General features: G+C 50.2%; 3 protein-coding genes across 4 annotated transcripts; 1 reads left to right on the plus strand and 2 right to left on the minus strand.

Moving 5' to 3' along the window:
- Window positions 1-416: 416 nt before the first annotated feature.
- Prickle3 (prickle planar cell polarity protein 3) lies at window positions 417-10,290 on the plus strand. 2 transcript variants are annotated; one of them, XM_050160967.1, is made up of 9 exons: window positions 417-552; window positions 1,663-1,748; window positions 2,591-2,774; window positions 6,001-6,114; window positions 6,430-6,567; window positions 7,515-7,718; window positions 7,814-8,000; window positions 8,729-9,028; window positions 9,534-10,290. In XM_050160967.1, the coding sequence occupies exons 1-9, from the start codon at window positions 511-513 to the stop codon at window positions 10,133-10,135; spliced, it is 1,857 nt and encodes a 618-aa protein (XP_050016924.1). In that variant the 5' UTR covers window positions 417-510; the 3' UTR covers window positions 10,136-10,290. The 2 variants fall into 2 exon arrangements, with proteins under 2 accessions (XP_050016924.1, XP_050016925.1); XM_050160968.1 differs by lacking the exon at window positions 6,430-6,567.
- A 59-nt stretch (window positions 10,291-10,349) lies between these two features.
- Plp2 (proteolipid protein 2) lies at window positions 10,350-13,681 on the minus strand. Its single transcript, XM_050160970.1, has 5 exons — window positions 13,452-13,681; window positions 12,134-12,286; window positions 11,930-12,025; window positions 11,325-11,415; window positions 10,350-10,913 (listed from the first exon to the last, which is right to left on the minus strand). The coding sequence occupies exons 1-5, from the start codon at window positions 13,545-13,547 to the stop codon at window positions 10,894-10,896; spliced, it is 456 nt and encodes a 151-aa protein (XP_050016927.1). The 5' UTR covers window positions 13,548-13,681; the 3' UTR covers window positions 10,350-10,893.
- Window positions 13,682-17,308: 3,627 nt separating this feature from the next.
- Magix (MAGI family member, X-linked) lies at window positions 17,309-23,803 on the minus strand. The gene is made up of 6 exons (XM_050160969.1): window positions 23,651-23,803; window positions 22,684-22,830; window positions 20,360-20,442; window positions 19,495-19,731; window positions 19,230-19,401; window positions 17,309-18,390 (listed from the first exon to the last, which is right to left on the minus strand). The coding sequence occupies exons 1-6, from the start codon at window positions 23,697-23,699 to the stop codon at window positions 18,098-18,100; spliced, it is 981 nt and encodes a 326-aa protein (XP_050016926.1). The 5' UTR covers window positions 23,700-23,803; the 3' UTR covers window positions 17,309-18,097.
- Window positions 23,804-26,446: the final 2,643 nt, after the last annotated feature.

Raw genomic sequence — 26,446 nt, forward strand, 5'->3', positions numbered from 1 at the left:
GCCATAGAGCACCAGTTAGGACTGAAGATGAGGTTGGGACCATTCTTGTAACATCCATCCTGAAAAAAGGACTCTGGGAAGGGACCAAGAGGTGGCTTTGACCCTGTCCCCCAAAGCTTCCAAGATAAATTGATACTATTCCTCCATGCAAGCACTCCAGTGTACCACTGTAATCATGTTGCTATATCCAACAGCTTTCAAACTCTAAAGACTGTGACACCAAGGGACACTGGAGGGTCAGCTTCCTGACAGACACCCTGCTCTGGCTCTAGCCCTGGGATGAACTCCAATGGTAGGCTTTCCAGCAAGGCACTCACTCACCTTTCGACTGGGGACAGCACAGTGCCTTAGCTACTACAGGCCGGGGGGCGGGCCCTACTTGGCGTGCTCCTCCCACCCGGGAGTCAAGTTTACGGAACAGAGCTGCCAGGCCGGACGCGCCTGTGGCCTGGCAGCCCAGAGGACTCCGTTCGCCTGACCCTGCTGGGCTTGACTCTGTCTTAGCGCGCCATGTTCGCGCGTGGGTCCCGGAGGCGCCGCTCCGGGCGTGCGGTGAGCAGGGCTCAAGGGCAGTGGTGGGGGTCAGGGGAAAACTGAGGCCCGGGCGAGGGGGCAAGGCACTGGGACAGAGGGGAGGCGCCCCAGGGACGGCCTGGAAATTCCCTTCCCCAGCTTTCCTAAGACTTGGGCGCTGGGACCAAAGCACACTCGAGGATGCAAAAACGTATAGAAATGGTGGCTCAACTCTCTCATCTCACACCCTTTATCACCCGCTGCAATCTGGGGACACCCCCTTTCCTGTGAATTAATCCTAAAGTTGAAAATAGGGTCTTGGGATTTGGAGTTGAGCAGGGACGTCCTGAGCTCTTGAGTAAAGGACCTCATACATTGGGGGACTGTAAAATGAGGAGCGGGGGATCCTGCACTCGTGAGTACCAAGACTCAGTGAACCAAGATTTGTATAATAAGATTTCCAGTCTTCCATCGGAGTCTGGACGATTTTGATTTCCTAGATAGGAGGATTTCCCCTCTTTTCTTTGGAAGATCTCTAACCAAGAAAGGTGGAGTCTGGACCAAAGAAGAGAATAGTCCTAAAGTATAAAGGGTAAAGACAAAGATGTATTGGGATGGGAGTTTCGGAATGGAACAGGGACGTACTGTGGTCCTAAAGGTAGTTACTCCTCAGTTCCTCAGGTAGGAGAGGTGAAACCAGGTTTGGGGGAGGGGCAGCAGAACTCCTTAGGGAAGAGCATTGTCCAGAGTTCCTGGGGATCTCCGGGAAGGGTGGGTCCGCAGCCGCCTACTCCGTGGAACTGGTTGTTGAAGGGATCAGAATAAGACTTGAGAGGAAATACCAAGATTAGGGACCCTCCTCTGGTAAGGGACGGACCTGTCTGAGAACTAGAGAGAGACAGACCAGCCCAGACTGGAGAATTCCCTGAAGGGAACATACAGGAAAGTGGTCCCAGCTGCCCTGCCTCTGGTTTGGTTGTTTCCTCCTCCCCCGCGCTCCAGGCGCGGTCTCAGCCTGCCCAGCGCTGCCCCCAGTGAGACAGGCCCCAGCCTGCGGTTGCAAGCCTGGGAGTGGAGGAATGGGCGTTGACGTCTCCCTCCCTACTCCCGCACCTTATTTCGCCTTGTATCTGCCCCCACCCACTACAGCCTCCCGAGGCAGAGGACCCTGCTCATGGCCAGCCCTGCAATTCCTGCAGGGAACAGTGCCCAGGCTTCCTGCTGCACGGCTGGAGGTAAGTGACCTCTAGCCTTTGTCAGAGCCCTGCCCCAAGATTTGAGCTCCGCCCACAGAGCAGAGTTGGGAAAGAAACCTAAAAGTCCATTCCAGAGCCCCGCCCCCTGACTCATCCCCGAGAGACCTCTTCCCAGGAGGGTTTCACAGCCCTATTATCCCCCAAAAGCATCTTCTCCAAGTCTGGATTCCGTCTCTAGAGAGATCTAGCCCCTTCCACATACTCCCTCAGCCCCCTTCTTAGGCTCAGAACTTTTCTCCTAGGCCCAGTGTTCTCTCCTCCTGGAGCCTTACACCCAAAGTCTAGGAGCCCATAGTCCCACAGACTCACTGTCGTGTCCCTACTCCCTGTACACAAGTTCAGGGCCTTAACACAAGACCTGCTTCCAGGGGTCCCCCACAGAGTGCAGAATCTTCCCCTAGGAAATTCCTTGATTTGTGGCACCAGTCTGAACCCCGGAGTCCCGCCCCTGTTGCCCAGAGACTCTGACCCACGCACCAGAGCTGGTTGGGTGATGCCCTTCAGACCCTGAAGCCCCACCCCTTAGTATCCTGCACCAGAATCACAGCCCAACCCCCAGACCTCTAGGCCCCTGTGTTCCTGACCTGTCATCACCCAGAGCCTGGCACAGCCAGTGTCCCATGGCCTGGTCACAAGCAAAGTCAGACCTTGGCTTTAGCCCCAACTCCTGTCAGCCCTGGCCCCAGGCACATAGCTCTGCCCCAGCTCTGAACCTTCTAGTGTTAAGCTACATGCCTTGCCCTTCTTCTGCCGTGCCTGGGCTGCCTAGGGAGCGGGGTGGGCAACTCCTTAGTAACTGACTCCTATCCTGACTCTCACAGGAAGATCTGCCAGCACTGCAAATGCCCACGGGAGGAGCATGCAGTGCACACTGTGCCTGTGGACCTAGAGCGCATCATGTGTCGGCTCATCTCGGACTTCCAGCGCCACTCCATTTCTGATGACGACTCAGGCTGTGCCTCAGAGGAGTATGCCTGGGTACCCCCTGGCCTTAAGCCGGAGCAGGTGACCAAAGGCTGGCCACCCACTCTCCTTCTCTAGTGGGTGCACACAGATGCATTTGAGCGCAAATTTATTTCTGGAGGAATACGGGAGTGTGGTCCAACTGTCAGCGTCTCTGTTCTGAGTGATCGCTGGGCCAGTTCCCCTGGGTCCTGCTCACCTGTTATCCCATGTCTTTTTTCTTTTTTAAAGGTGTGTGTGTGTGTGTGTGTGTGTGTGTGTGTGTGTGTGTGTAGGTGCGTGCGCGCATGCGTGCATCAGGTGTGTATGGGTACCTAAAGAAGCCAGAGAGGGTATCAGATCCCTTGGGAGTGGACCTACGGCAGGGGGGAGGGGTGGGCGGCTGCCAGCTGTCATGAGTGTTCTGGGAACTTTGTTCCAGTTCTCTGGGTGAGCGCGAGAGCAGTTTCAACCGCTAATCATCTCTCCAGCCTCATCTCTAGCCTGTCCGGTACTCCAGACTTGATCTCAGCCCCTTATCACATCACCGCAGATGCATCCATTCAGTTATTACTGCGCATTGATTGTATGTCAGACCTGTCTAGGCCCTGAGGGCAGTAAAGAAACCATAAAACGAAGACTGGGGATATGGCTCAAGACTAGAGCATTTGTCCTAGCATGCACACAGCCCCGAGTTCCATCCGGCACTAAAACGCACACAGAGGCACATGTATGCGGACTCTTATTTTCCTACATGGGCATACCAAAATCCAAAGATGCTCTTCTCTTACATAAACCTATGCCTTATGCAAAATGGCATACATTTATATAGAACCTACAAGCATCTCCCCATACACTTTAAATCTTCCTAGATTATCTAACACTTGGTATGCTGTAAATGCTTTAAGTAGTTGTGTTATTTCTGGCCTGGGGTTGTAGCTCTGGTGTGAAGAACTTGCCTAGCATGTGCAAAGCCTTGGACTCCTCCAAAACCGGAACAAAATGATGGTATTCAGGAAAAAATAGCTGGATGTGGTGATACATGCCTGTAATCCCAGCACTAGTGAGGTGAAAGCGGGATTGCCACAAGTTCAAGGCTGGATAAAATACAGATATAGCCAATCAGGGCTATATCTTTATAAGATATATAAGACCCTATCTTTAAAAAAATAACAACAATGGCAAGAAAAAATCTGCGTGTAGGTGTTCTGTTCATATGGATCTTTTAAAAATATCTTCGTTTAGTTAAACCCTCAAATATGGAACTCTTAGATGGAGAGGGATGACTTGCGTCAGGTGCTTGAAGGGCTATGGAATAAAAAAAGAAAATTGAGGAGCAGAGAATGAGGGTGGCCAGGACTATAAATAGACTGTCCAGGCAAGCCCTGGCTGAGCCGCCCTGAAGAACGGGAGGCTGTGAGCTTTGCAGAAGTCTGAGGTTGGCACAGGCCAGGCAAAGTGAGCAGGGAGCACAGCGGCAGGATGTGCTTGGCACATCTGTGTGAGGACATGTGAGGAGACCAGTGTGGCAGGAGCAGGCTGTGGGAAAGGTCAGAGGGACCGCAGGTCATGGGGAGAACTCTGTTCTGAATGAGAGGGAAGGCTCCGGAGGGTTGTGAAAAGAAGAGGGACATCATTTGTCATATTGTGTAACAGTATAGCTGGCTGCTCTAACAGTCTGTAGCGCTGAGGGTCGAAACAAGACAGTGAGAGGAAGCTGTCAACAGTGTGGGTGACTGCGGAGAGAGGCTTGGTTTTGGAAGTACATGGAGTGCTAGGAATAGCACACTGGGCCTTTGTACATGCTAGGCAACTGCACTACCACCGAGTGTGGGATCCCTCCTAGCCTCATTCTGAATACATTAGCTGTTGTTGTCTGGGGAGGATTTTCTGAGACAGGGCTTTGTAGCCCTTGATTGGTGTAGAACACACTATGTGACCCAGCCCAGGCTAGACTACTTAACAAGGCCCCAGTTACAAGGTCTTTGAGAAAAGAAACTGAGCAAGGCAGACACTGTCAGATCTTTGAGTTCATGGTCAGTCTGGTCTACAGAGCAAGTTCCAGGACTATGCAGAGAAACCCTGTCTAGGAAGGAAGGAAGGGAAGAAGGAAGGAAGGAGGAAGGAAAAGAAAGAAATTGAAAGCCAGGTACAATTTCACAGGCCTTCAGTCCCAGCACTCAGGATGCTGAGGCAGGTAGATCTCTATGAGTTCAAGGCCAACCTGGTCTACAGATCAACTTCCAGGCCAGTTAGGGCTATATAGTGGGACCATGTCTCATTATTTACCTATTTACATATGTGTGTGTATGCATACATACAGTAATGGTTGGAGTAAGACTGAGTAAAAAGTGAAAGATGAGCTTAAAGATGAGTAGATGAGTTGAGTAATATAAAAAAAAAAGCCAAGGCAAACCAGGCATGGTACTACTTGCCTGTATTCTCAGCACTCAGGAACCAGAGGACAGCCTGATCTAAATAACAAGATCCAAAGCAGCAAGAGCTACATACTGAGACCCCTGCCTCAAATAGGAAAAGGAAGATAAGGGGAGGGGAGGGAAGGAAGAGAAAAAGAAAGACAATCAAGAGCATGTTTGAGTAGCAGTTGGTGGTGCTAGTTAGATTGCCAAATTACCTAGGACTTGGGGAAAGGTCACAGGGCTGCATGTGGACACCGTAGCCAGCAAATGATAATCACAGCCATGAAGACACATGCAGTTTCTAAGAAGTACAGGCAAAAGGCCCAAGTACTAAGCCCATAACCATATGGAAATATTCAGGGGTCCACTAGTTGAGCAATTTAAAGGATGCGAAGAACAGCCAGTGAGGAAGGAAGGAAACCGGGGCTATGTGCTATTCTGGAGGCCAAAGGAAGAAACTGTTGCCAGGAAGAGAGAGTAATCACCTAGACCCAGAACTACTGATGGTCTGACCAATGAGGACTAAGACTTGAACAATGATTTTTACAAAGCAGACATCCCCAGGGACCTTAACAGTTTTGCAGGTGGTCAGGGCCAGAAGCCGAACTGGAGTGGGCTCGAGATACAATGGGAGCAGAGGAAGTAGATAGCTGGGATTGCACACAACTCTCTTGAGAAGTTTCGCTATATAAAGGGAAGAAGGAAGCAGGTTTGCTCTGTGGGTCACTTCAACCGTTCAGGAGCTTTGGGAGAAGCGCTCTTCAGGTGGTTTTAATTTTCCTATAGAACCAGGGAACCATGACCACTCTGTCTCCTGGTTCACCCTAACTACAATTGTTTTCTTCTCTCACCCTTCCATGTCCTCCCAGGTTTACCAGTTTTTCAGCTGCCTCCCAGAGGATAAGGTCCCCTATGTCAACAGTCCTGGGGAGAAATACAGAATAAAGCAGCTGCTGCACCAGCTGCCCCCACATGACAGCGAGGTGAGGAGTGGAGAAGACAGGATGGACATACCAGGAGTGGGGTACAGCCTGGACAGATTTGGGGCAACTGGAAAGAAATGGGCAGGTCAGCTAAGAAAAGGTGAGCTGAGCTGAAATGAAAGGCCTCAGAAAGCAGGAGTCAGAAGGGCCATTCCTTGACTAAATGTAGCTGAGCCTTGAGGTAAGGAATGGGTATTTCCAGTAGGTGGCACCATATATATGTATATGTGTGTGTATATGTACATACATACATACATGCCTAGAAGTAAACTCCGTGAGCATGGACCAAGTCTAGTAAACTCCTCCTCTCCCCAGGCACAGTATTGTACGGCCCTGGAAGAGGAGGAGAAGAAAGAGTTGCGAGCCTTCAGCCAGCAGCGAAAGCGGGAGAATCTGGGACGGGGCACCGTTCGAATCTTTCCAGTGACCATTAATGGGGCTATCTGCGAGGAGGTGAGCTACAGAGGACCTCAGCAAGCGGAGGCCCTAAGGCCTACTACTTAACACCCAGTGGGGGTGTCTCTGGAGCCCTCTGATGAATAGAGCTTCTCCCTTAGATACCACTGTTGGGTCCAAGTTGTCTCTAAGAAGGCCTTGATATATATTTCTGTAGCTTCCTCTCCTCCATGCAGAAGGCGTGGAGGAGGGACTGTCTTTTTGGTCTTCTTGTGATCGGGACTTCTTAATTAAGATCTGACCCACATAGCTGGGCATGGGGGCTCACATCTGTAATCTCGACATTTGGGAAGCTGTGGCAGGATTGTTGTAAATTCAAGGGCAGCCAGGGTACATAGTAAGACCCCCGTCTCAAAGCAAAGAACTGACTTACAAGCCCATCCCCAGCAACACAAATTAATAACAGCAATAAATAATAAACTGATGTGTAGGGGTGGAGCCCGAGTCCTGAGATAGAGCCCTCCACAGTAGGTGGGGTTTGTCTCCAAGGCCATCCCTGGTAGGAGGAAACCTGTCCTTTTGCTAAAGTCCATTGCATTGACTGAGACCTCTGGGTGGAGACTGTGTCTATAACACCTCCTCTGGACCCAGCTTAAGATTTCCCCCAGCCCCTAGAGGACAGCTTGTCTGCCTGTAAGGCCACCCATGATAGCTAAGGTCCTCTCCTTATGGCTTTCCCACGAGCAAAGTCAGTCTCTTATGTGTCCTTCTCCTCCCTGCGAGTGAGAACTATCTCAAATTTATCCCATAGGTGGTGCTAGTTACTGGAAAATCAGGAGTTCAAGGCCAGCCACAGCTGTGTATTAAATTCAGAGCCAACCTAGGCTACATGCGATCTTGTCATTAGAAAAAAAAATCATGCAAAGGTTCAAGTTGTCACACGTTTGGCTGACCCCATCCGTCTGACTATCTTGGTGACTGTGATGGTGTCTGTTATTTGGCAGTGTGGAAAGCAGATCGGAGGCGGCGACATTGCAGTATTTGCCAGTCGAGCAGGCCTTGGTGCCTGTTGGCACCCTCAGTGCTTCGTGTGCACCACCTGCCAGGAGCTGCTGGTTGATCTCATCTACTTCTATCATGCTGGCAAGGTCTACTGTGGGCGCCACCATGCCGAATGCCTGCGCCCTCGCTGCCAAGCGTGTGATGAGGTTCGTGCCTCCGTGGGCCAGAGGTGGGAATGGAGGGTGGATGAAGGCAGAAGCCGCTCTTCTAACAGCCCCAGGTGCCCTATGCACCTCTGCAGATCATCTTCTCCCCTGAATGTACGGAGGCCGAGGGCCGGCACTGGCACATGGGTCACTTCTGCTGCTTCGAGTGCGAAGCTTCGTTAGGAGGGCAGCGCTATGTCATGCGTCAGAGCCGCCCCCACTGCTGCGCCTGCTATGAGGCCCGCCACGCGGAGTACTGTGATGGCTGCGGGGAGCACATCGGTGGGTGAACATGATGGGACAGCACAGGGGAGTGTATGAACAGCAAGGCTGTGGCCCGGTCACCATTCCTATCTCCCTCCTTCTCTTCCCTCCTACCCTCCTGCCCTCCCTTCCCTTCCTTTGGTGTTGGAGATGGGACTCAGACATGCTCAACAGATTTCTCTGCCACTGAGCTATGTTCCCCCAACCATGTCTTCTAAATCCCACCTACACATCAGTCGCCCGCTGCACACCTAAATACACCTGCAGTGAATCCTGAGTGTACTGCTCAGAGCTCCGCTCCATTCTTTCCCACTCTCTACCCTCACCCAACCTGAAGTCCTATGTTCTACAACTGGCTTTCTCGGCAAATCCATGTCTCGCCCAAGTCCTGCCTCCACCAAGCAGGCCTCTTTTCAGGTCCTGCCTTCCATTTGCCTTCTACCTGAAGCTGCCTGGCACCTGTGATGCCCGCATATTAGAGCTCAGTGCCCATCTGTGCTCTTTAAATGAGCTTCCTAGGAAAGAAAGAGGAGACGGTACCATTGCCAGCCCCTGTCCAAGAGATAAGCAAGATGAGGGCCAAATCTCACATTATCTGCCTTCTCCAGCGAAAGGGCCCCTTCCAGGTGTGGGAAGGAAAATCAGGGTACCCTACCTCAAATCCCCCACCTCTTTCTAAGAGCCCGCTTAAGAGGGGTAGCCCACGGGTGCTGTCTCAGTTTTGTCCCTCATGTTGGGTCCCACAGGCCTGGACCAGGGTCAGATGGCTTATGAGGGCCAGCACTGGCACGCTTCAGATCGTTGCTTCTGCTGTAGCTGGTGCGGTCGAGCCCTGCTGGGACGCCCTTTCCTGCCACGCCGTGGCCTAATCTTCTGTTCACGAGCCTGCAGCCTCGGGGCTGAGACCACCGCTCCCGGGCCTGGCCGCCGCAGCTGGAGCGCCAGCACAGTCACCGCACCGCTCACAGCTTCTGCGGCTTCTTTCCCGGCTGCGGAGGGGACAGCGGAGACGACAAGCAAGGGCACCTGTACCAAGGCCGAGCCTGGTGAGCCCTGATTCTGCCCTGCCTTACCTGGGCTGCCCAGCCTTGCCCTGAAGCATTCTTGCTCCCAAATAGTTGGGTCCACCCTCTTTCTCCGTGCCATTTCAGGCCTAATCTCTAGCCCTAACTCTACCTATCTGTTGACTAGCCTGGGTCCGCCCAGCACCTGCCCATAGGACGCCTCAACTGGTCCCATCTTGAGCTCAAGTACTTCCCTCACTTCCTCCAACTGGTCACCCTCCATCCTCTGCACCCAGGCTTCCCCCCATTCCATCCCAAACCAAATCTACTCCAGCCTTTGATATGTCCCCTTCTGGCCAATCCACCCATTCGCGGACCACAACCCAAACACCAAACCTTCCGACTCATGCTGACTTACTTCCTACCCTCCTCTCCACCTAAAGCCTGCACCAACAGTCAAGACTTTGGAGTATCCCATCCCTGACCCCTGCTCCACTTCCCAGTCCGGGTAGCAGATACCACAAGTCTTCCATATTTCTTTTTATAGCTGCAAGCCCCAATGAACCCTCCCGCTTTCTGAGAGGGGCCCCGCACCGCCACTCTATGCCTGAGCTGGGACTCCGCAGTGCTCCTGAGCCACCTACTGAACCCCCTGGACATCCTGCCTTGCACCCAGATGATAATGCCTTTGGCCGCCAAAGTACCCCGCGTGTCAGCTTTCGAGACCCTTTGGTGTCTGAGGGAGGGCCCCGACGGACCCTGAGTGCACCTCCAGCCCAACGCCGAAGGCCGCGAAGTCCCCCACCCAGGGCCCCCAGCTGCCGCCACCGCCGACGTAGGCGCCGACGCCGCGGGAGCCACCATCACCACCACCATCCTGGCAGACATGGCCACCATCGATGTAACATGGGATCGGGTTCGGATTCAGGATCCTGTTCCAGCTCACCCTCTAGCCCCAGTTCAGAGTCCTCTGAAGATGATGGCTTCTTCCTAGGGGAACGTATCCCCCTGCCCCCTCACCTGTGCAGGTCCAGGACCACTCAGGACACTGCAACTGAAACCTTTAACTCCCCAGCCCCGCCACTCGTCCAGGTGTCTCACCCAGTGACGCCTCGCCAGACCCGAGACAAGAACTGCATCGTGGCTTGAAGGCAGACAGCTTAAGGGACTCTACTACCCAGTCAGTGTACACCATGAGTCCCCTGAACTAAGTCTTGGCCCAGTTTCCACCCTCTGTTTGTATTAGTGAAACAATGTAATAGTTGTTTGTTTTAAAAACAACAGGCTTGACTTCTTTGCTCCAATGGCTTCACCGCAGTTTCCCTCTTCCTGATGCTAACATACATTTGAGGAAAAAATTAACTTATTCATTATAGATTTTAACAATCTTTTATTATTTATTTAGCCCTTCACAGCTCACCCCACACAGAGAAAAGGTTATTTGTAGTGGGTCACTCATTTTGTGGCTTATGTGGGGGAATGGTTCAGCTGCTGGTACTGCAGAGCAAAGGGGGACCTAGGCATACCCAAAAAGGTGACCACACCCAAGAAGGTTGATTGGCAGGCTGGAAGACAACACTCTCCCAACAAAGGCACTTTTCCAGGGGATATAGCTCAGCGGAGAATGCTTGCCTAGTATGCAGTTGGCTCTAGGTTCAATCTCCTGTACCATAAGCACTTCAGTGGGGTCAGAGGATTGGCTGGGAGTGTTGTGGAAACAGGAGGAGGTATTTTTTTTTTTTGAAACAAGGTCTCACTGCGTAGCCCTGGCTGACCTCAATCTCACAGAGATCCATGCATCTCTGCCTCCTGAGTGCTTGGATTAAAGGCATGCGCCACCGGACCCAGCAAGAGGAAGTTTTCGGTGGAGGAGCTATTTGCAGGTAGCAGAGACAGATAGATGAGGGTCACGGGCCATCTGTGGGGTCTGCAAAATGAAGAAAGCACTGGTAGATCCATGTGCCCATTTTTACCAAGAGCAATGCTGACACATTTATGGTGCCCACAGGCACAAAAGTCCTAAGTATAAATACAGGACAGATTTGGCATTCATACCCTTCGCTAGAAGGTCCTTTCCCTTTTTTTGTTTTCCCTTTTTCTTCCTTTTTCCCTTTTAAATTTTTGAGACAGGGTCTCACTATGTAGCTCTGGCTGTTCTGGAACTCACTATGTAAACCAGGCTGGCCTCAACTCACAGAGATCCACTTGCCTCTGCCTCCAGAATGCTGGGATTAAAGGTATTTGTCACCCAGCCCCCCCCCCACGTCCCCCCTATTCAGCATGCACACACATACAAGCATGCACATACACACATATATATTCTCTCTCCCTCTCTTACCAGTAGGGGCTGCTGTATGTCTTTGCTGCTTGAGAGGGAAGGTGAAGTAGGCATCACAGCCAAAGAGCAATGTAGCAAATATGCCCAGCACCTGATAAGACGGGAGTGAGGGGACTGGATTAGAGGATGTACCTACTCAATCTCTGCATCCTGTATCCACCTCCAGGGACTAGCCCACATAGTACAGTGACTCCAGCCCTACGCTAGGAAACCAGGGACCATCAGGGAAAGGCCCCCAGGAGTCTGAATACTTACTACCCCACCGTCTCCCCAGTTACCTCAGCACAGGACAGCCACCCCCATTGATTCATATGAAGAAGGCCTGTGTCATACTACATTTGAGACAAAGTTCTAGTAGATGGTAGCCTAACATATTGACAAAGGGGCTCCCATTTTGTGCTTCTCACAAAGGTCTCTGTGTCAGACAAGGGTCAGTGTTTTATGGCAAATGATCTTAGTAGATAAAAATCACTGCTGGGGCCAGACTTTGCCACAAGTCCTGAGAGCAACTTTGGCCTGGTGTGGTGGCTCACACCCTCCTGCAAAAGCCCCTAGATCCTCAAACGCTTCTTTCTGTGCTTTGGATCTACTTCTTGGACCCTTACCCCAGCGGCGATTCTCGAGCCTCCCTTTCCATCTACAAGGACAACAATGGAGGTGATCAGGTAGAGGATAGCTGCGACAAGGGATCGGAAAAAGTCCTGTGGAGTGGATGGAGGAAAAAAAGTCATTTCGGCACCCAGCGGTCTTCAGACCATTCCAACTTCCCAACCCCCAGCCACCCTCTGCAATGCTGGCCCCTTCCTCACAGTCCATGGCCAGTTGATGAATGATATCTTGGAGTGCAGGTCACACATGTAGAAGACAAATAAGACAGCAGCAAAGATCATCTCCACCACCGACAGGGAGGAGTATGCGGATGTAGAAGCGCTGAAGCAAATCAAAATCACCAGGCACAGTACCTGAGAGGGGGCCAGGGGACCTCAGTCAGTCGCGGGTTAAAAGCAACGGTTTAAATTACAAAAGGGGGATCTCAAAAACTCAAATGTTTATCAGAAAAAAAGGGGGGGAGGAAATCCACTTCCCAAGACTGGCAAAGTAGCTCTGTGGCCCAGCTTTTGCCTAACGTGTGGGAGGCCCTAGGTTCTGCACACTCAGCAGAGAGAGTTGGGGGTGGGGAGGAAAGAAAAAAAATTCAGTTTCTCAAACAAGTACCAGGAGTGAGAAAATGACTGCTAGACACCTCTCGCACGTGCTCGCTGTTCTCCAAGCATCGTCCAAGAGTTTTACATGTCTTATTTCATCACAACCATCAAAGGAGATAGGTTCTATTCTATTTTACACATGAGAAATTTGAGTCACAGAGAGGTTAAGTGGCTTGGCCAGGGTCACCAAGTAAGAAAGGAGCAGAATTATGTGCTTCGGTTCCCCTTTCCCTGAGGGGAGTGGCTCTGCCAGGTGTTTTGTGAGCGCTGGTGGCGCCAGCGTCCATGCCTTTAGGGGAGGGACGTGCGGTTCCCCAGGCAACCCCTTTGGGAAGGGGTGAGACTGACACTAGAAGGGCAGGGCTCCGTTAAAGGCGCCGCACCAATTTTATAAGTGACCCAAAGGCAGTGTCCACTTGGAGAGGGATGGAAAACCAAAGTTCCCTATAACCATCCAAAGAGCTAAGGACCTCCCATCCAGTCCCAAACTGGCAAGGGAGAACTGGCGAAGGGTGGAGCGCCCTACCCTAGGGGACGAGTTCTACCCCACCCCAACAGGCCCCGCCTTTGGGCACGTTGCCAGCCCGCCAGCTAGTGCCCAGGCCGGCCACGCCCTGCCACGAGAGGCTCCCACTCCCCAGAACCCCTTCTCCGCGTCCTCTATGAGTCTACGCCCCCGACACCGAGTCCCCAACATAAGTTATAGACTCTTCGCTTCACCAGCGCACCACCAGCTCTCTACTTCGCCCATGCCCCACCGATCCCCGCACCCTGGCTTCGATCCTCCTCCACGAACTCACCCACCTGCACCCCACTGCCAACCAGCCTAGCCACGTGCCTGCCTCAACCCGAGCAGTCCAGTACCGAGCGGTCCTGCCTGCACACCCGGCCTCTGCCCACCCTCCGGCCCCGGAGCACTCACAATCTCGGCAAACAGGAAAAGTCCCTTTTTGGTACGCGAGAAGCTGGTGCAGGCTAACCAGCAGCCAGGGGCTGAGAGGCGCTCAGAGTCCGCCATGGTGTGTGCTGGAGTCGCTGGGACACAGAAGCTGTTTTCTGGCTCACGAGTTCGAAGTCGCTGCACGCCCAGCCGTTTGTCCCGCCGTCTGGCCGGGAAGGGGGCCCCCGGGCAAAGGAGGGAATGAATCACCGCGCCTAGCTGAAGCGGGCGGGGCCGGAGGAGGCCGGGCCAGGTGGCTGCCGCCCCGGAAGCCCCCTTTGCCCTGCGGCCAAAGACGTTAGGGTACGGGTCCTGCACACACCCGCATCTTCAAGTTGTCAGGCAGCTCCAGGTACCAGGTGCAAGAATACAGAGACCCTTAACTTTAGAAAAAAAATGCAAAAGCGCTACGTTCCACTCCAAACCGAGCGAATCTGACTTCCTACATTTGATCTTAGCCAAAAAGCCAAGAAGCGAGTAAGTGACTCCGTTTCCTTAGCTCAAAAAAAAAAAAAAAAATGGGGCTGGAGAGATGGCTCAGAGGTTAAAAGAACTGACTGCTGTTCTGAAGGTCCTGAGTTCAATTCCCAGCAACCACATGATGGCTCACACCCATCTATAATTAGATCTGGTGCCAAGAACACTATATACATAATAAATAAATTTAAAAAAAAATGGCCAAGGCCCTGTTTAAACCAAAAATTCCTAAGATCAGGTATGTTTCCTGAATTTGGAGTGCTTTGAATTTTAGAAGGGTTTCCCTTTACATATATAGCAATGGTTCTCAACCTGTGGGTCACGACCCCTTGGGTCTCAGGACCCTTTCATTGGAGTCGCCTAAGACCATCGGATAACACAGATATTCACATTACGATTCCTAAGACTAGGAAAATTACAGTTAGGAAGTAGCGACGAAAATAATTTTATGGTTTGGGGGGGTCACCACAACATGAGGGGTATTAAGGGGTCACAGCATCAGGAAGGTTGAGAATCACTGGTAGATCGTATATCTCCTAACACCCTCGGTTTGATGTGGGTATTAAAACTTAATTACTTCAAGAAACGGTGTAAATGTTCACAATAAGTGAGATGAAGAAAGATTGAAAATTGTTCCTGATTAGGTCAGGTCAGGTCAGGTTCTGTAGTCAAATGGGATGGAGGGTATGAGCCGGGTTTCCAGAGTGGGAGGCTCTGGTTAGAAAGGACAGTTCAGTGTGAAATAGAGGCCATGTGTGCTGCAAAATCTGAGTGAGAAGAGGGCCTGCTGATCACCTGGTAAAGAGTAGTGATATCAATAATCTGCTTAGAGCCCAGGGAGCCTTACAGGCTTACTCTGTGCCCTGCAATTCCAGGGAAGTCTTCAGCCTTCATGCTGGCTCTCCGCTTTCTGGTTCTGAGAAGAGAGGCTGAGTCAGCTTCAGGTAAAGAACGGAGAAAGCACACATTTTTGCTGAGAGCTGGACAAGGTAAGGGAATGGTTCTTGGAGTACAATTTTGGGTAAGAAAGTTGACATTTTGCACTGTGTTCCTGAGCAATTAATTTCTCCTGGCCACCTTAGTATCTAACACATGTGCCTGGTTACCTAAAAATCAGGACATGCCCCCACACAATGTGTTCTGGACATTTGTTTTTTGGGTTTTTGTTTTTTGTTGTTTTTGCTTTGTTTTGTTTTTCTTTTTTTAATATTTTATGGTTTATTTAACTTTTTATTTTATGTGCATTGGTGTGAAGGTGTCAGACCCCCTGCAACTGGATCTTCAGACAGTTGTGAGCTGCCATGTGGGTGCTGGGAATTGAACCCGGGTCCTCTGGAAGAGCAGTCAGTGCTCTTAACCACTGAGCCATCTCTCTAGCCCCTGTTTTGTTTTTCGAGACAGGGTTTCTCTATAGCTTTTGAGCCTTTCCTGAAACTAGCTCTTGTAGACCAGGCTGGCCTTGAACTCACAGAGATCCCCTGCCTCTGCCTCTGAGTGCTGGGATTAAAGGCGTGCACCACTGTTATACTCATCTCAAGTATAAAGAAACCATTGGAAGGCCCGAATTCTACCTAAGGCCCTGCTTGCTCCCCCAAACATAGGTTCCCTTCCAAATTAAGGGGATCCCTTTACAATTGCCATTGTTGAAGGAGTGACTGAGTAATGGAAAGGTTGAAACTTTTTTCTCAGTGTTGAATGCATGCATTCAAGGGATGATAAATACCTGAACTTGTAGAACATGGCAAATTTAGCTGCCTCTGGCCTTTCTTCTTGCCGTTCCCATTACTAAGAGATGCCCTTCCCCCAGCTTTTCATTCTCTTGGCTTCTGGTTTTTCAGGTTCCACTTCAAAGGTTATGTCTTCAGCAGCCCATGCCAGCAGCCCACCACCATCTCCCACAATATAACCCCTCCTTTTCTTTATCTTTCCTTTTGTTTGTTCTTTGAAGCAGTCTCACTGTGTAGCCCAAGATGGCTTAGAACTTGAAATCCTTTTTCCACTCAGTGGGAGCCTCTTGTGCCACTCAGCTGCCCACAAGGAGGAATTACAGGTGTACACAATCTCCAGCCATAACCCCCTTTTTATTAGCACTTCTTTTAGAAGCTATCTTTTTATGTTTTTTTTTTTTTTTTGCATTTTCGAGACAGGATTTCTCTGTGGCTTTTTATTTTAATTTTATGTGCATCGGTGTTTGTCAACAGGAAGCGGGAGGTCACAGACAGTTCTGAGCTGCCATGTGAGTGCTGGGAATTAAACCTGGGTCCTCTGGAAGAACAGTCAATGCTCTTAACCACTGAGCCATCTCTCCAGCCCTTCTCTGTGGCTTTTTTTTAGCCTGTCCTGAAACTAGCTCTTGTAGACCAGGCTGGCCTCGAACTCAGAAAGATCCGCCTGCCTCTGCCTCCCGAGTGCTGGCTCGGCTTTCTTTCATGTATTCTTGTCATTCTTGACTGATATCAGTCTACTTTTGCCGTGCTAACAACACGATGGAGTTCCCTGGTATCATCATAGAACTCTCTAGAGCAGGTATATAGTTGATGTTCAGTTGGTATTTGTCAAATATGGGTGAGATTAAGATGAAAGGTTTCCAAACCAAGCCTTGACTAATCTTGCTTTGAGCTCTCCCCTTCAATCTCTTTGCACTCTCTGGGCCTCATGTCCCCCCTTTGTGACAAGATCTATCAGTGTTGTTGGGTAGGTGTGTAACTAGATGAAAATAAATACTCCATTAAAGCTAGTAGCAGGGATGAAACTAAACTAAGGAAATGGTGACTGGGGTTACTATATTAGTCCCCTGGGTGTGACTGTTTAAGAATTGTATACTAGAACCTTTTTCCTGACTTCTGGGGAGCCATACTCCCTCTGAACTCTGAGTCATAAGTAGCTGGAAATCACCCCCACACACACCCCCACAATGTTCACAGCACTACCACTTCCAAGTGTTCAGTTCTTTATACCCCAGCTGCCAGCTGTCCCTGTTGGGTTTTGCAGTCTGCCCCACCCCAGCCCCAGTGCTACCTGAGACTCCGGTTCTGGCATTTTGCTCCCCTCCCTGCATCCTCGTTATGGGAGCGAAAGTTGCCTGTTTGGACCACAACTTCCCTCTTTGGGGGATGGGACTGGGTGTTCAGGATGTGGTTAACAGCAAAGGTGACTGGACATTTGTAGCATTGGCTAGAGCCTGCTTTGTGGCTACCCGGGGTTGTCTATATAAGCCTTTTGACAGTAGGACTCAACTCCCAGGGTGGAGGAAACTCTAGTCTCTTCCCCAGACCAGGATCACCCGCCCAGTGCAGTTTACCACCTTCTAAGGAAAAGGGAAGGCGTGATCCAAAGACTTCTAACAGCCCTTTTTAGCCTGGTGCACCAGGGCACTGACTCACACCTTCCCCGTTCTGTTCCTAAGTGGGGCTCGGGGGCCACAGCCCGCGCCCCTAGGGTAGCAGTCTGCATGCCAGTTAAAGTTAGTTTTTTCAAGCCGGAAGTAGGAGACCTCAGTCTCTGGGTGGAGGAAGGCGCCAGGTTTCTAGATTTGCTATCTTGATGACGGCTGAGGGTCTGAAGGATTCCATGCGGGAACCCTGAGCCTCCTGGGGCACGCCCACAACTGGCCCACTTTCTGCATTCCCCACGACACAAGCAATAATGTGCGAACTCCAAGCGTGAAATAAATGAATAGGAAGAACTGCGGGGGCTAACAAAGCAAAGCAAACTGGGGAGCAAGCAGAAATAATGATCCATCTGGAGGCATGAAGGAAGACACAGCTTTCGGGTGGTTTCAAAAGGCCTTCATCGAAACCAGATCAACCCACCCCTCCCTTCCAGGGTGGACTGGGAATCCTCACCCCGCCTAGAGCACCTGGCAAGTCAGGACTGGATCCAGCTATTTTATTACCTCCCGACTGGGAAGGAACTAGGAGAATCCTAGGCGCGCGGGGGTGGGGGGGTGGGGGTGCGAGCTTTCTGGGCTCCGGGAGGGAGGGCCGTGTCACTGACATCATGAAGGGGTGGGGACCAGTCCCCTGAGCAGTGAGCAATGGGGAGGGTACTAGACCAGGTTAAAGCTTAAGGGAAAAGCTAGTGCCTGGCCGTCAGGCATGCTAAAACCAGGTAGATCTTCACTAAGTGAACACAAAGCTGTCTGTTGGTGCTCAGTGCCTCCGCCTTCCAGCTGCCATCTCTTGAGCGAGCTGCGCGCCCCCGCCCCGAACCCCTAGAGCCTGTGAGAGACGGTCCTCACTCGGCACTAGCCAGGGCCCAGGGGTACCAGGGATACGGTCGTCCAAGTCTTCTGTGGGGTGCTCCACTGAGGGAACCACGTGGGCAAAAGCCACTGCCTCTGGACTAGGTTCCAAACTGGGCCGAGTCTTGGACGGGTGATGAACTGGGGAAATGGTGCTGCGGGACTTCGTCATCCTGCTTCCCCTAGGATCTGGGCTGCAATCTGGAGAGAGCAATCCTGAGGGTTAGACTGGGTGGTGCAGTGAGGGAATGGAAATTGGGGCCTTGATTAAGAGTGGCCAGAAAAGCCTCAGAGAAAGTTCTCTTCAAGGCCTAGAAGTGCCTCTCCCTCACAAACCTCCAGCCTTACCCGCTCCAGATATACTTCTTCAGTCTAGGACAGAAATAATTGCTCAAAGGAAGCTTTCCTACTTGAGACTTGTGAATCTTCCCCTCTCACTCCTTCTCCCTTGGTTCCCTACCCTTTCACCTACTGATCAGTGCTTAAGCATTTTTGGGCGGTGGGGAGGGGAGTTCACGTATGGAGGTCAGAAACCAACTTGAGTGGATCAGGTCTCTCCTCCGGCTGTGTGGGTCCCAAGGATCGAACTCATGTCGTCAGACTTGGTGGGGAAAACACGTTTATCTGGGAGCTGGCTTGCCAGCCCCCTTTCCTCTCTAAAAGGGAGTATCTGGGAGATGGAATCCACGTGGCTTCTCAGATGGCTAGGCAAACACTGCACCACTGAACCGCATCTCAGACATCAGAGTCCTCTGTCTCTATAGCCTTCCTCCATCTTCCTAAGACTTTCCTTCTTAAAAAATAAAAGCCTTTACTCCAGACCCTCCCCTCCTAAGACCTTAAAAGCATTCTCTGAAGTTCCTACCCTGAGGTAAGTCTCAGATTTTGTGAATTCCCCACCCCACCTTGGCACTGGATCTCTAAATCCCCACTGAGACCACCAAACCCTTTCTACGCAGGATTCAGCCTTTCCCCTCTCTGAGCTTCTCCTTCCCCTCTCTGATCCCCGCCTCTCTCTCCTGGGAATCTCAGCACCTCACCTCTCTTTTGATGGCCAGCAACCTCCTCAATCCTACTGATGTCCATCTCTTGAGGCCTGCGGAGGATTCCCAGGCAAAGTCGGGGGCCTCCAGTGCGTATCCGCTCCACCACCTGGGCATGAGTTAGGCCCTGTGTTGACTCTCCATTAATATTGAGCACGAGATCACCAACCTGCAAGAACACAGTGGCATATGAAAGGCAGACGAAGAACACTTGGCAAGGACAGGGACCATATCTCTGAATGTACTGCTGCTTAGAACTAACCTGCAAACGACCACATCGCTTTGCTGGCCCATCCTTCAGCAGTCCATGCACGGCCAGTGGAGCATCCCCAGATACACCTCGTCCCCCTTTTAAAGTGAAACCAAAGCCTGCAGGGCCTCGGAGCAGCTCCACGGAAAATCGACCAGTGGCTTGTGGTAATTTCAAAGCATAGCTTGCTTTATTCTGGGTTACTGGAGGTTGCTCCATACATGTCACCAGAGTCTCAGACCTTCGATGCTGGAATAAGGGCAAGAGTATACATGAATTAGCAGGGTGAATATCTTTGTTAGAGTTACTATTGCTATGATGAAACACCATGACCAAAGCAAGCTGGGGAGGAAAGGGTTTATTAGGCTTACACTTCCACATCACAGCTCATCATCAAAAGAAGTCAGGACAGGACCTCAAACAGGGAAGGAACCTGGAGGCCAGAGCTGATGCAGAGGCCATTGGGGGATGTTGCTTACTGGTTTGCTTCCTGTGGCTTGCTCAACTTGCTTTCTTATAGGACCCAGGACCGACAGCTCAGGGATGCCACCACCCACGATGGGCTGGGCCCTCTCCTATTAATCACTAATTAAGAAAATGCCTTACAGCCAGATCTTATGGATGCTTTTTCCTCAAATGAAGTTCCCTCCTTTCAGATAACTCTAGTTTGTGCCAAGTTGACATAAGACAGTATAAAAAGTAAATGCCTATAATCCTAGCACTGGAGAGTCTGAGGCCAAGGGATCACCTTGAATTTGAGGACAGCCTAGTCTAGCTATCAAGCTCCAAGCCATCCTGGACTACAGAGGATGCCCTGTCTGAAGGCCAGCCAAAGCAAAGGGTTAGCACTGAGCATAGCATTGAGGAGGAGTAGTACCTGGGATCGACGTCCCACAAGAGTGGCATGAGGCAAACGGCTGTCAGTGACTTCTATATCTGCAGAATCCAGGCTGCTAACAGCTGAGATACAAAAGCAGCGACAAAGAGGGATATCAAAAGATGTTGACATGGAAACAACCTAGGACCCCTAGGTTAACTTTATAAAAAATTATTTTTACTAGGGGCTGGAAAGATGGTTCAATGGTTAAGAGTACTGGTTGTCCTTTCAGAGAACCCAGATTCAATCTGCAGAACCCACGAGGTGGCTCATAACCGCCTGCTGACTCCAGTTTAAGAGGGTCTAATGCCCTCTTCTGGCCTCCATAGGCACCAGGCATGCATTTGGTACACAGACATACATGCAGGCAAAATACTTGCACACATAAAATTAAAACATTAAAAATTGTTTTTACTTTATTTTGTGTGTACGGGTGTTTTGCTTGCGTGTATGTTTGTGCGCCGCATGTGTACCTGGTATCAAATCCTCTGGAACTGGAATTACATCATAAGCCACCATGTGTGTGTGATGGGAATAGAACCTGGTTCATCTGTAAGAGCAACCAGTAGAGGGGGGAGGGGGAGAAGATTGGGGGGAGGGGGAGGGAAATGGGAGGCTGGGAGGAGGCGGAAACTTTTTTTTCTCATTCTCAATTAAAAAAAAAAGGAAAAAAAATAAAAAATACAAAAAAAAAAAAGAGCAACCAGTACCCTTTTTTTCCCTCTGTATAACAGTCCTGGCTGTCCTGGAACTTGCTTTGTAGACCAGGCTAGCCTCAAACTCACATAAATCCGCCTGCCTTGGCCTCCCAAGGGCTGGGATTAAAGGTGTGCACCACCTGTCTTAAAGTAATCCTGTGCCGTCCATTTGAATACTCCATACCTTCTTCCCAGATGTTAATAACACATGGGCTACATGCATTAGATAGCACCCTAAGTGGCTGGGGTGGTATCAGGACTTCCTAACATGTGGCACATCCTGAGTTTGGCCCTAGCACCTAAAGAGTTAAATAGATAAACTATTTTTTTAAAAAATATTTATTTATTTATTATGTATACAATATTCTGTCTGTGTGTATGCCTGCAGGCCAGAAGAGGGCACCAGACCTCATTATAGATGGTTGTGAGCCACCATGTGGTTGCTGGGAATTGAACTCAGGACCCTTGGAAGAGCAGCCAGTGCTCTTAACCTCTGAGCCATCTCTCCAGCCCCTAGAACAAACTATTTTTAAAAAAACAACCTACTCAGGCCTTTGGGAAGGTTACCATTCCAGGATTAGGTTCCCAAAAATCTAGACAACCTCTAATTAGCCTACAAAACTTATTTCAATTCTCACATTTCAAGATCTGCCTGCAGCAAACTATAATCCCAGCATTCTAGAAGCAGAGGCAGAGGCAGGAGTGTCGGATTGGAGGCCGATGTGGCCCCTAGCGTGAGACCTTGTCTCATGAAACAAAACAGGGACTGGAGAGATGGTTCAGCAGTTGAGTGCCCACTACTCCTGCAGAAGACCAGAGTTCAATTCCCAGCAGCTCACACCTGCCCGTAACTGCAGCTCCAGGTAGATCTGGTACAGTCACATGTATATACCTGCACACACACAATTTAAACATAAATAAACCAGGAATGGTGGTGCACACCTTTAATCCCAACACTCAGGAGACAGAGGCCAGCAAATCTCTGAGCTCTAGGCCAGCCTGGTCTATGTGGTGAATTCTGGGACAGCCAGGGCTACATAGAGAGATGCTGTCTATAAAATAAAAGGAAATAAAACTTAAATCATTAAACACACACAAGAAACCAAGCAAACAAAAATCTCCCTCTAATATGCCCAGCGCTTCCTTCCACTGGTTTCTGGAATTTAGGCTCACCCCTTTGTAGAACTCATCTCCTCTCCCTAAGTGCCACCTCCTTGGAAATGACATTTTGGACAATTTCACACATGTATAAAATGTATTAAAATCATCCTTATTTCTATTATGCCCTCTTAACCCTCTCCACTCCTGCTAACTCCCTTCTTCCCAATCGCCCCCTCCCCCACCCCGGTTTTTGTTTGTGTTGCAGGTAGCTACAGCTACTGAATGTTCAAGATTGCCAATGCCAAGTCGAAGTCTCGCTGACCTTAATAATTACCCAGCCCAGCACTTTCCACAAATATTCTGAAACTCATCTATCGCAATAACCCCGAAGGAATACACTCCAGTCCCACGAGGTGTCATTCCCTCCTAACCCCTCCCTGAGGAATCACACCCCTTGACAGTTCTCGGCCTTCCGGCAGGAAAGCCAACCCCTTCGGCCCCGCCCTACGGAGTCCTTGCACCTACCCTCCTTGTGGCGCAGGCGCAGTGTGGTACCCGCCTTTCGTACCAACGCTGACAAGTCCGCTGCAGCTCTGGCCGCCAGGGGGCGCGCGTCCAGACGCTCCAGGAGCTGTCGAGCACGGGGGCCCCCAGACCCAGGTAGGCCACCTCCTGACCGGAGAAGTAGACAAATCATCATGGTCCCAGAGCCGTGGAGCCCCGACCTGAGTAATTCCTAAGTCCAAAGACCTAGAAATGTCCCTCCAGATATTTGGAAATCCCCATCCACTCCTGTAGTTCCAGAGATCGCCGCCAGTCCCCTCCTCTCCTATGACCCCCGACTGCTACAACAGTATACGCTGCCGGCTGTGTTGCCCCATAAAGTCCCTGGAGATAACCATTTGATAGCGATAGACCCGGATACCTTGGAGCAATCAACACATTTCTTTGGCGCTCACCATACTGTCCCTTAGTAACACTAGATACCAAACTTCTCTGGCCGTGACTCTGGGGACCCTGATTCTCCCACATAAGCCTCTCCCAGCGAGCAACTCTGAAGGCCCCAATTTCACCTCCAGTATACTAGGCAATCCCTCCTACACCCAGGAGTTCCCCTAAAAGACCAGTGTCCCCTCAGGGCGCAAGCATCTCCAGATAGCCCCTCCACAGATCCCCAGCCCACCCTCCTAATCCCCTACAGACTGCCTGCCCTGGCTCAGCAGGTGCCTCCAGGTTCCTGTTGCCAGACTCCTGAGCTAGGTCTCTGGAGTCTGATGTGTCCCTCCACCATACACACACACCCCTGAGTCTGTAGGGTAAGAGACCTGAAACACAGTTCCCATCGCTGGGCCCCTTGTTGCTGCCAGGACAGCCTGGGCAGCAAGGCTGATGTTTACCACTTGTGGGGTGAAATAGTTAGGAGCCAACAGGCAAGGAGAGGGTGGCCGGGAACGGCTCCTTCCCTTTCTCTCTACTCCGCCCACGCCAGTACCTCCTCTGCTCCCTCTAGGGTCTGCGGTGTTTCCAGCGCGGGAGTCCATGGCCTGTGGTGCGCCTGCTGGACTCGGGGCAGCCTGGTGATTAGTTCTTAGCACAGGGGCGAGCTCAGTTGGCTCCTAGCCCAGGCCTGGACGTCGCTGTTGTCTGGCCAGTCCCAGGCCTGGCGCCGGGACTGCGAGGTGACCTACCTGGCCGCAGGCAAGGAGGCCTGGTTGAGGGAGCCTGTAAAGTCAGAGTTTAGCCTTTCTCTGCCCCAGGCGCTGCTGCTTTTCTTAACTGGAGACTGGTTAAAACTGAAAAGCCTGCGTGTACCAATTGTTAAACAAGATATGCAGGAAATGGAACTTAAATAAACTGCTGGTATAAAAAGTATAAAAAGGTACACTAACTTTAGAAAAGAGTGTGTAAACATTTTCAAAATTAACAATAAACCATCAGAAAGAAAACTAATTAAACATACACATACGAGCCATGTATTCCATTCCGGAGTACTTATCTAAAGGGTTGCACACTTTCCATAAAGACGTGAGGATGAGTATTTATGAAACCTTTGTTTCTTGTCACCTTCTCCTCGGGCAACCATAACAAAATATTGCAGAGTGGATGACTGAAACACTTTATTTCCTCTTCTTCTGGAAACTGGAAAATGAAATATCAGGGATCTGACCAATTTGATCCTGGATGTATGGCTTGTTATTTTCTTCGTTTGAAAGTAACTGCTTGCCAGGAAGCAGTGGTGCACACCTTTAATCTCAGCACTCAGAAGGCAAAGGCAGGCAGCTCTCTGAGTTCGAGGCCAGCCTGGTCTACAAATCAAGTTCTAGGACAGCCAGCGCTACACAGAGAGAAACCCATCTCAAAAACAAAACAAAAAATAACAAAAAACAAAAAGTCATAGGGATGTAATGAAACATGCCCTTTAGCCCAGCACTAGGGGGAGCAGAAACAGGCAGATCTCTGTGAGTTCAAGGCCAGCCTGGTGTAAGTAAGGAGCTCCGGGCCAGCCAAAAGTACGTGGTGAGACCCTGTCTCAAACAACAACAAAGATTTAATTGTCGGGTGGGATGGTGTAGTCCTGAATCACGTGTATTTGGGAAGCCAGCAGGAGCATCAGGAGTCCAGGGTTATTTGTTTACTCAGCTTGTTGGCAGAGAGTCAGGAATATAGAAGACTTTATCAAAAGATGTGGTTGAAGCTAGGGGATGGAGCAGAGAGCAGAGTGCTTGTCTAGCGTAAATAGTGCACTGAATACTGCCATCCCCAGTTCTTTCTCTCTCTCTCTCTCTCTCTCTCTCTCTCTCTCTCTCTCTCTCTCACACACACACACACACACACACACACACACACATAGGTAGAAAGATAGGTAGATAGATAGATAGATAGATAACAGTGAAAGGCAACTCAACTCAGCAACATAAAAGAATTAATAATCTGAACTCAAATGATTATGGTATGGACTGGAAGTATAACTCAGTAGTAGGGTACATGCTTAGCTTGAGGTCCCGGGTTAAGAAATTTACCAAAATAACTATAGTATGCAAAAGGACACAAACATATCTGTGAAGAGTACGTGGTATATGACCTCAGTTATATAAAAATCTAGTAAAAGGCAAACTGATGTACAGTGACAAAAAGTGGGCCAGAGACTGCCAGGAGAAGGGACCAGGGTCAGGAAGGAGGCATTAGAGAGACTGTGTTTGGTATTATGATCACAATAATATCTTCATGGTTATTAGCATACTGTATTCAAAACCTATCAAGCCTATGAAACCAAACATGGTGGTAGTGGTGATTGCCTATAATCTATAGCACTTGGGAGGCTGAAGCAGGAGAATCATGAGTTCAAGACCAGCCTGTGTTACATAGAGAGAGACTCTGTTTCAGAAAAAATAGTGTTTAGGACTAGAAAGATGCTTCAGTAGTTAAGAGTACTTGTTGTTCTTCCAGAGGACCAGGTTCAATCCCCAGTACCCACATGATGGCTCACAACTGTTTGACTCCAGTTCCAGGAGATTTAGCACCCCATTCTGGCCTCTTCAGCATCAGGTACACATGTGGTACACATACATACTACAGGCAAAATATCCATACACATAACAATTTTTAATTTTTTATGATTTATTTATTCCATGTGGATTCATATTCTGACTGTCTGTATGTCTGTGTGCGGGTATCAGATCCCCTGGAACTGGAGTTACAGGCAGTTATAAGCTGCCATGTAGATGCTGGGAATTCAACTGGGTCTCTGAAAGAGTAGTTAGTGCTCTTAACCACTGAGCCATCTCCCCGGCTCCCTCAACGTTTGCTGTGTCTTGTATACTGATTCCTTTCCATTGTCCTCTGACCTCCACACATATACAAACTCGAATGAAATGTAGTAAAAAAAAAATTAACCCCTCTCTCTACTAACAGTTGTACAATTTTAAATTCACGGAGGGGGGCACGTGTATACAAGACACAGCAAGCGTGAGTTCAGAAGAAAACTGTGAGAATCGGCTTTTTCCCACCAAACTCAGGTTGTCAGACTGATCACCGAAAGCCATTATCTGCTGAGGCAGCTCACTAGTCCAGCCTTTGCTATTCCTTGGAAGAGCATGGTCTCACAGGCCCCTCTCTCTAGCAACTAGCAACCATAAATCCTGGAGAACTGGCATGGCCTCATGAACCCTCTTCAGCAGTAATTGTTAATGTCAACTGGTTCATAGTTTATCAGGGCAACGAGACCGCCGAGATGGCTTAGACGGTAAAGGTACTTTCTGCCGAGGCTAAGGTTTGACTTCTGGGACCC

The sequence above is a fragment of the Alexandromys fortis genome, unplaced genomic scaffold (assembly GCF_014885135.2).
Source record: "Alexandromys fortis isolate MF-2015 unplaced genomic scaffold, M_Fortis_MF-2015_v1.1 scaffold_83, whole genome shotgun sequence".
NCBI classification, from domain to species: Eukaryota; Metazoa; Chordata; class Mammalia; order Rodentia; family Cricetidae; genus Alexandromys; species Alexandromys fortis.